Genomic DNA, 9,926 nt, shown 5'->3' with positions numbered 1-9,926 from the left:
GGGGAGGGGAGAGGGTGAAGCGGGGTCCCAAGCAATAACCCCTTCCACTCCGTCCCGCGCCTCCAGGAGTTTCCTTTAGAGTCCACTACCAGGCGGTCCTGTAAACACGGTTTAGACGAGCGCAGTAGTGGCTTTGCGCGTCGGCACCGGACGGCAGCGGCACCTCATCAGCAAGAACCCGGCACTGAGCCGCTCGAAAGCACGTTTCGACGGTTAATCATTTCTCAAGTTCTATTTTGATTCATTCCACCTGGCCAAGTAAGACCAAGCTCTTCGATAAATTTGCCACGAATGTTCAGCAAGGCCTACATTAATTTTTTTTTCACCAAATTTTAACTTTTTAGCTCAAAGTGCAAATCTGGAATCGTTATTGGTTAACACCTTAAACCTAGTTATGCAAATGTATGTAATGTATGTTTACTTTGACCGCTTTAAGTTGTCATCTGCTAAGAAAAGACGCTCAAGTAAAGCGCGGTGAGAATACTAGGAGCAACCGCGCGTGCACGAGAGAGAGAGAGAGAAAGATAGAGAGCAGCCAGACTGCCGTGGCGGGACACACGATGGAAGTTTGTCCGTAATGGAGCAGCGGCTGACGGGGCAATAATGAGCCTTGAGCTTATTCCCAGTCCAAGCTCCTCGGTGGGACGGGGCGGCCAGCGCCAGCGCCGCTGCGCCACTGGCTTTACCGACCGGACTTTGGCCATTTCCCCTCACCAGTTCGCTAAGTCGTCCCATCCCTAGCCACAGGTCCCGCCGGATTTTTCTGGCTGCTCCGTCCCTTTTCAGCCGGGCGTGCTGCAGCAGCAGACGACGACGACGACGCAAGCAGACGACCCCAACAGCCGCTACGCGGTGACCACATCGCCTCACGTATGGGGCTCACAACTTGGGGAAAGACTTGGTCGGGTTATTTCCCCCAATGCAAGGCGGGGAAAGGGTAAAAGAAGGGAGGAGGAGAAGAAGAAAAAAGTTTAGATCGAGCGTCGAGCGCGTAACCATTTAACGCGTGTGCGAGAGTCCTCCCCCCACACTGACGACGTTCACTGCTCACTATTTGCAGTCGGGAGAAGTAAAATACAAGTCATGCGTGCAAAGAGAGAGCAAGGAGAGCTCGAGAGGGAGAACGAGGCGGCCGAGAACGAGGAAGAGGAGGACAGGGAGCTGGAGGAGGAGGCTACAGAGACAATAGTAAAGTGCGGGTCCAACTCCGCCTCCCCTCCCGGCCCGGAGGAGACCGCACGAGAAGATAGCGCGCGACCTGGAGCCCCCCTCCCCTCGGCAGCGCAGGTGTTTTAATTGCTACCCTTGTTTGCTCTGGCGTAACTGTTGCTGTACGACCACAGAGCGTGACACTGCGACAAACGAGGCAAACAATTCTAACCGACGCAATTATTTTCCCCCCGCACATGCATCTCATCTCATACACACCGAAAAAATAGTGTTCTTGATACTAGTACATTTCTTGTGTTCAAAAATCATTAGGTTGGGGTGCACTACGAAGTTGAGAGGTCGTCTAGAAAGCACAGGGTGTTTCAGAGTGGACACTACAACATTGCGGAATTGCATATTCTCTGGGGCCATAGCCATGGCGCCCTTGCGGGTGAATAGAGAGTAAGCAAACCAGCAACACTGCCATGTCCGCTCTAAAACACCACCAATGTTAAAAGCCTTCTTAGTCTTGCTTCGGAGAACTGCGAAGAGAATTAAAATACTTTGTAATCACAAAGCAATAGCTTAGCAATTGCAAAGCATGACATTGTTATTTTATGGTAATGTAATGCTTTGTAAACTACAAAGCATCCTCGAGAATCCTTTGCAATTTACTCTGTCAATTCAAATGTGTACATGGTACACATTAAACAAAGTGTACATGACATGTATGCTTTAATTAATGTGTACATGGGCATGTACACATTGAAAGATGTGTACAAGGCATGTATACTAACGGTTGTATGTACACTTTAAAATATGTGTAACATGGGCATGTACATATATATATATAAATGTGTACATAGGCATGTACACATTAATTAAAGCATACATGTCATGTACACTTTGTTTAATGTGTACCATGTACGTACACATTTAAATTGACAGAGTATAAAGCGAATACAAAGCATTGCATGGTAGGAATTTTAACAGTGTCCATTTTCTCCGATTTATTCGTCAAATTACGGGTGCTCGGCGCCTGCGAGCCTTAGGGTAGGCCACTCCGTAGTACACCCGTGCTCTGTGGCCGAGAAATTGCCTACCCATCAGGCGTTCCGAGCCTGCAAAGGCTGAACTCTCCAGACTCGTTAAACGGCGAATGGGGGACGTACTTTCTGTATGCTCCCTAATACGAGTCCGAATGGGAGACGCTGCGAAGGTTCAGGTGTGCAGTGCACCATTCCGAGAGAGACATCGCGAGACAAGTGTGTACACATATTGTCACGGCACACGCGGCACTAGGTCCCGCCGCCGCTCCACGGCTCCACGCAGAGACAACTTCAGCAGAACGCGCACGGAAGTTGAGTTGGGGCCGCTCCCCGAGCGAGGCACAGTCTGGGGCATATCCAAGTGTTATTTGTCTTGGAAAATTAAAGGGCAGGTCCCGGTCCTGCGTCGGCGGGCGCATAACTCTGTGTAAACGGGTTTCTTTTAATGATGTGTGGCTAACCTAATTGTCCCACACGAACGAATCTGCCCAGCCCACGCCCACACAGCCCGCTCCAACGTCCTCGGATCAATCTTGTCTTTTTCACAAATTGCAGCACCATTATCCTCTCGTTTTTTTCGCGCAATTCTACTTTTGCGCAAATTGAGCCTGCAATCTGAGAGTGCAGTAAAATATGCGCGTGGGTCTCAGATAGCGCAGGCTGACTAATTTATTGCGTCGTTTAGTCCCCTCCCTCTTTCTGTTCAAACTTTGTTCTCTTTTTTTTTCACTTAGGCGCTGCTTAATAGTGGAGATAGATTCAAGTTAAATGACGGAATGCACTCAGAATGATGAAGTTGCAGGGAAGAAAGTGAGTGTGGGGAGAGAATGAGAGGGAGAGAAAAGGGAAGGAGCGCAGGGAGGGTGGGAACGGGGCGGCGACGTAGAGGGTGGAATAACAATCGGACAAAGGTTAAGCGGATTACCAGTTCGAAGGGTCCAGCGAAAAGGGCCAGCCTGAAGGGCCGAACAGCCGAGCGAGACACACTCTCTGCACAAAGCGAGAGTGAGTAAAAGATATTTCTTAGAAGCTGCCCCCCAACGACGCATTTTTGAGGACGTAATGGCGATTTGGCAACAGTGTCAGTTTTCAATTCTTCTTCTCTCCCCTCTCCGCGTCGCTGTTGAAGGCCTGGCGTATTGGCAGCCACGTCGTCTGCACCTTTTCTCCGCACATGACAAGGCACGTGTTTACCCTGTCTGTGCGCTGGGTGTGTGTTTGTGTGAGTGGGAGTGAGTGGGAGAGAGAGAGAGAGACACACACACACAGAGAGAGAGAGAGAGAGAGAGAGAGAGAGAGAGAGAGAGAGAGAGGAAGAGAGTAGAGAGTATGTGCGCGCGTGTGTGCGCACCCCTGTGTGGCTCCGTCTTTCAGTCATATTTATCTGCCACACCTTCGCGCCACTCTCCTCAGCGCGCAGAACATAATGCACCGGCACGCCTGGCACGCCTCCAGCGAAGTGGCTCAGTGTGACAGACACCCACTTCATAAGAATGCTAGGGGGAGTGATTTTGCGCTGTGAAAACTGTTCCTCGATATCCAAGAACCATATCGGAAGGATTCAGGGAACGGGGGTAGGAAAAAAAACGTGTGCGAAGTCAACGTAGACACAAACGCTGTTATCAATGAGTCTTCCTTTGAAGATTGTACACCCGATTGCTAGACGAATATTTGGACTTTTGGACATTAAAATTCCCGTAACTAGGCAAAGCGCACACAACTTGCCGAAAATTGTCGTAGATTGCCATTGCCAATTGCCACAGAGGGGTCACACCAGATTACCGGAGTTTAGGGCCCCTCGACCTATGAGCGAAGATATACACATCAGGTGAGAGGTGGGGGTTGAAGTTCCTTTCCAGCAGGAAACCTCAGACCACCATCCACGCCATTGGTGCAAATATTCTGGGAAAAGCAGGCTCCCGGGGATACCCGGAAATTCCGGTCTACCCTAAAGCCTTGCAGCCCGTCCACGGTGTTTAGAGCTGCACTGTGAGCAAGGAGCTAGATAGTTCCTGCCGTTCCTGAATGTACCTATCTGACGTACTTGTGGCAACTCTTGCAATAAAGAGGTTGGCGTATGGACACCTCGATACATTGCCTAACCCCATCGAATCCTACATGCTCCCTGAGGAAAAACCCGCGAGGAACCTTCCTCAGACGCCCAAAATTCAACTAATTGCACTTATTGTGAACTATGTGAAAACTTCTTTTGAAGTGTAACCCCCCAATCTTCTCCAAGTTGTGCACTCGGCAGCGAAACTGTAGTTTTTGATGTCGTTAACAATAACTTCCTGTGAGCGTGTGACGATAAACAATTAACCAGGACCTCTCCTCCTGCCATAACCACTTGGCTGGCGCGATATTGGGTTCTGCGGATGGAGCGGCGTCTAGGCGAACGCCATCGGGTGATTATGCCTGCAACCCCCCTCCCCCCACCCTCACTTCTCAACGCACCTCCCTCCCCGGCCCAACCTAACTACACAACGAAATCCGAGAAAAGCATCGTAATTAAGTTGCATAAAGACCTCTGTGTCAGTTCATTCGAATGCTGTCCCGTAAAAGAACGTAGTAAATATATTTTCAAAACTTGAAAAACAAACAAAAAAAAACTAAATATGAATACTTTCAGACGACACTAAGAAGGAAAATCGGGAAATGCGAAAGTCGTTCTAGAAATTGTAAAAAGTGAAACAGTAAAATTTGGCAAAGGGCATATATGTTGATGATAAAACAGTAAGAAATTTCATTCAAGTAACGATGTTTTCTTTCTTTCCCCATATGATACCACCCCCTGAAGCAATCGCGTTATTTTGACGGTGTACCTCGTGTCTGCGTCAACTTGCTCCCGGGCCCCTCTTCAGGCTGCTCCTTAATGAGAAGCAATGCGTGCGCCGCCGGCTGCAGCCCCTCGCGTGCGGAGCGGCGCTGCGTATCCAATAACAGCACGCCCCGCTCTAATAACGGATTCAAAATAATTGCAAACAAAACCCCCTGCAGCGCGGATCACCCGCTCCCACTCACTTTTCCCTCTCACTCACCCTTCCCCCCCGGCCGCACTCCAGCCGAGCCGACTCCCCCTTCACTGCTCGGCGCGGCCCGGCGACGCCTATGGCGACACCGAAATCTTGCTTTAATACGACAAAACGTCCTCCGGGCGACGCACGACTGGAGTCTGGAGAGGGGGTGCGAGTGGGAGAGGAGGCGAGGAGGGGAAAGAGGTTGAGGATCGCCCGGCAATCACTCGCATTTTAGGACTAGGAGAAATACTCGGCGGGAAAGAGGAGAACGTCGCGACGGAGGATGGACAGCTGCTGCTGCTGGGCAAACAGATAGCAGGAGCAAGAGCGCAAAGACAAAAAAAAATCACTTCTAAAAACAGAAAAGAAAAAAAGGAAGAAAAAAAAATAGACACAGAAAGAAAATAAAAGGACTTGCGGCGCGCGCGGGAATCCCCCTCTCCTCTTTGGTCCTCATTCTCATGCGATGGCCAAAGACTCCGTGGCTGATCCGTCATTTCCCGGGGCAGGCCGGCAGGCACGCCGATAGGGTGAGCGGGGTCCGCAGGGGTCCGCAGGGGGAGGCGGGGGAAGGCTAGGGGAGGGAATCGTTTAATCTGGGGCCAGTGGGTGCCCGCGAGGGGAAAGGGCCCCGCTCCACCGCCCCACCCCGCCCCGCCGCAGCCCGCCACGCCCCGTGTTTATGTTAGCGCCCGCGCCGAGTGACGCCGAGGACGCCCCGCCCGGCCCCGCCCCGCCCCGCCTGGTCATCACCGACCAAAATGACCGCCAAATTTCATTTCCGATCGCAGCTGTTGCTGCCCCTAACATTATTCACGCGCGTTATTGGCGCTCCTACATCGCACCGGGGGACACGGGACACCTGCCGGCCGCTCCTCCGCAGCGCGGCGCAGCGCCGCCTGTTGCCGATCCCAGCCACTTCCACAAATGGGGGAAGTCACTAAGCACCGATGAGCGCGCCGAGGGAGAGCCGTAGGGCTGGCGAAAAACAAACTATAAATCGGAAGATTATTCCGAGAGGAAAAAGAGTCATTGGTAGGACAGGAGGGAGGGGAGCTGATCGGGCTGGCGAGGGGCGGCGGCGCGGGACAGAAAATACGAAAAAGGGGTGAGCAAAAGGCGGAGAGAAAAGAAACTTATCGCTTCATTTCCAGCCTGAGCTCTCCTGGACACACTTCGCATCAAGTCGACCAACGTCTAGCGCGCTGCCAATATTGACATGGACATATTCGGAATGTGGTGATGGATCAGGGTGGCGAGCGGGCTGCCGAGCGGAAAACGGAGAACGCCCCTTTCGGTCCGCCCGCCCCGCCCGCCGCGCCCCGCAGCCGCGCCGAACCGCCAGGACCCCACCCCAACGCCAGCCTGCTGATATCCGGACGAATATATCCCTTCTGGCGCCTTGGCAGTCCTGCCAACTCAAGCCTCAAACAAATCCCGCCAAGCACGCTTCCCCCGGCCCCTAGGAAAGGTCTCGGTACCGAAGGAGGAAAAGTGTACCAAAAGAGCAACGCCGCAATTACAGCTGGCTTCCGTGGCCTGAAATGCTTCATGTGGGGGAAGGGCACGACCTCGGCGATGAGGATACGAGGGAAAGGGGTCGCGTCGAGGGCAGGGAGGATTCGAGAAGCGTGACATTTTGGAGGAAAATAATATTGTTATACAGCGGCGCTGTGGTGTGGCGTGTCATAACTCTGCGTGTGTGTGTGTGTGTGTGCATCGTGCCCGTGTGTGGCGACGAGATCCGGCAGTACATGGTGTTCGTCGCGAAGCAATAAAACGATTCCGCGCGCACCAAACTTTTGTTCCGCAGTAGGTCGCCTCTGGACCACAGCCTGTCCGTGACACTGCAGGCGGGGATGGAGAGGGTTGGGGCGTGGCGCGGCGGGGCGGAGCTGGCTTGAGAGCCGCACCACCGCGCTGCTCGAACCGGAGCCAAAGGAAGCCAAAGAAAGCACCTTACCAAACGGTCGGGAAAAGTAGGGGGAAAAAACTGTTGATGAACGTGTACTTAGCGGCATTTGCACTGCAATCCCTGTATTGCGGATAGAAAAGAACAGAAACAGAGGTCGGAAATGAAAACCACCCCCCGGGACACTGTGACGTTTCGGACGCATTTCTACGCTCTCAAATGCTGTGCGAAAAAGCTAAGATGAGACTTTTCAATTCTGACTTCCCTCTCTGCTTTTCTCCTTCGCCCGCGCTCCTCTCCGGGCCCTGTTCGAGTAGGGGTTAGGTGTCGCTGACCTTGAGTTATTATGTGCCAACGCAGCGCACACTACTTTACACGGAGATTTGGAAACGAAGGGGGACAGAGAGCGAGGACGAGAGTAGGGTAGAGACGGAGAGAGAGAGACAGAGAGAGACAGAGAGAGAGAGAGAGAGAGAGAGAGAGAGAGAGAGAGAGAGAGAGAGAGAGAAGAGAGAGGCGTGCGCGCGTGCCATCATTATACGGCGTGACGAACGTGACATGTAGCGGCGCTTTAGGGCCTAAGCCCGCCGCTGGACGGCCGGCGTGCGGGGTCAGCCCGGGGGTCAGCCCGGGGGTCAGCCCGGCCCCGGGGTCGCTCCGGCTCACCCCGCATCGCGCGCCCGCGCAGAACAGCGAGAGATTAAACAGTCGCGAAGGGCCGCTCGGCCGCTCTCAAAATGCCCAACTCGCCCTCGCCTGCACCGGTGAAAGAGGAGGGGAGGGAGAGAGGGTGGAGGAGGAGGCAAAATCCAGGATTATCCTTGTAAGGAGCGAGGGCCGAGCCGGGGGGTCTCCAGCGGCGGCCGGGTGGGTGGGGATAAGACAAAGGCCTCCTGGTGCAGCGCACGGGCACAGCCGCGAGTGTGCGGAGGAAGGGCTTAATCTCGTTGGCCGCGATGCAAGTCACCGGGCATTACGACGGGAAGCGAGCGATCGCAAGTGGTGCTTTGTTCTGTGCTGAGCTGAGGGAGGGGGGGATGCAAGGCAGGATATCTCCGAAACCAGAAGGCACGCTAATTCAACGAAGTCCAAAACTATTGCTTCCAGAGAGAAACCTCACAAGGCAGCCTCATTGAACCTGCTCTCTGCTCACTGAGCGAAAGTAATACAGAGAACGACATTGCTAAGGTAACCCCCCTTTAACGACTTTTGTTTTGGACAGTGATGGCAGGATTCATCCCTCGGCATCATCACTCGTGACGGCAATTGTGTGACTGTGACCGACAGTTCCACGTACATGGTCGCGCACTGCACCAGGCAGGCCACGCCCAGTGTCGGGTCCAGCCGCTCCGTGAGGCGACGTGACAGCCGAAGAGTGACAGTGACGTCATAAAACGAAGACTTGCGCGCACCGAGCCGATTGCCTCCCCTCTCGAAGCTGTATGCAATGCGTCCTGTGGCGCCGACAGTAAAGGGGAGGGGGCGAGCAGGCGCGCAACAGAGAGGAAGGGAGAGAGAGAGAGAGAGAGAGAGAGAGAGAGAGAGAGAGAGAGAGAGAGAGAGAGACGCCAGTGAGCGGGAACGGCGGTTTGAGGGGAGGGTGGAGGCAGAATCGAGATTGGTGACGCCCGGCCCGGCCGTGTCACAGGCTCATCCGAGGAGAAAGTGAATTCCCGGGCCGTAGGGTAGGGATATGGGGCGGGTCTCTAACCATATATCAAACAAAACTTTACACGAGGCTCACGGCCCGATTTACGGCGCAATAGCTCTCGCGACATGTCCATCCCCCCAGAGGGACCCGGCGTAGCCCGCGCGCACTAAAAGGGCAATAAAGGGAATGACAAACTATAAACGCCGCTGCCACTTTTCTTTTCGGCCGAATCCTAAATAGCAAAACGGCTGCCCCCGCAACGCTCGTACGCATACGAGGGAAGACTGAGAATAAAACATTCACAATTTTTATATTTATCCTAGTACACGGGGGTGACGACGAATTTCCGTCCTCCTGCACCAAACTGCAGGCGCGGAGGCGTTTATGTGTGTCGCTTTCGCACGCACACCTTTACACATCACGCGGGCACAGAGTGTTATTCAATAGATTGCCTCACCTCTCGCCAGCTTGCCGCCCCGCCAGACGGCCAGCTGGGCGCCGTTCTCTCGCCTCCACGTGATCCTCGGCTCCGGGTGGCCCGTCGCCTGGCACGTCAGCGTCGCGTTCTCATTCTCCGTCGCCGTCACGTCGGAGCTGGTGCCGCCGTCGGAGATGTCCGGGGGAACTGAGAACGGAACAGGAAAACAACACACTTAATTTAAAACAATCGGAAACAATTATACACAAGCATAGACAATCACACACAATCGAACACAAGCTCACAGAATCATCACAAGCATACACAGTCTGAACCAATCACAAACAAAGCGACACAATCACACAAAAACGGTCACAATCATGACACAATTTTTCTAAATATGCGTCCAAACAATCTGAAACAATCAGAGACAATCACACACAATCTGAAACAATGATTGTCTAGACACAATCATGTGTACACTGTTTTGGCCAGTTCCAAACACCTCGCACTGAACACTGTTGCAGCGCCGTGTTCGGCATGTTGCAATAACGACGGTGCATCCGGCGGCTCTATTCATTCGCAAAGTTCGATCGCTGTACACTCCCTGCCCCCCAACCAGGCCTGGCGTTGCCCAGAGTTTGGTCTGGTTTGAGTTCGGAAGGCGGACGCCCCGCACCAGCGTTTGTCTGAGTTGTGCGGTTGTGGTTTCGTTCCAATGACCCCCCCC

The 9,926-nt window shown here is 53.4% G+C and overlaps 1 protein-coding gene across 1 annotated transcript in view; it reads right to left on the bottom strand.

Annotated features, from left to right (window-relative positions):
* The window catches only part of LOC113214528 (lachesin-like), a 173,165-nt gene that overhangs the window by 28,351 nt on the left and 134,888 nt on the right, over positions 1-9,926 (bottom strand). Inside the window, exon 4 of the mRNA XM_052268880.1 lies at positions 9,236-9,403. Coding sequence (XP_052124840.1) covers positions 9,236-9,403 — 168 coding nt within the window. The remainder of the gene's footprint in view (positions 1-9,235; positions 9,404-9,926) is intronic.

The sequence above is a fragment of the Frankliniella occidentalis genome, unplaced genomic scaffold (assembly GCF_000697945.3).
Source record: "Frankliniella occidentalis isolate FOCC.00 unplaced genomic scaffold, Focc_3.1 Scaffold78, whole genome shotgun sequence".
NCBI classification, from domain to species: Eukaryota; Metazoa; Arthropoda; class Insecta; order Thysanoptera; family Thripidae; genus Frankliniella; species Frankliniella occidentalis.
The sequence above is the reverse complement of the archived record's forward strand: the minus strand, read 5'-3'. Positions and strand labels throughout refer to the sequence as shown.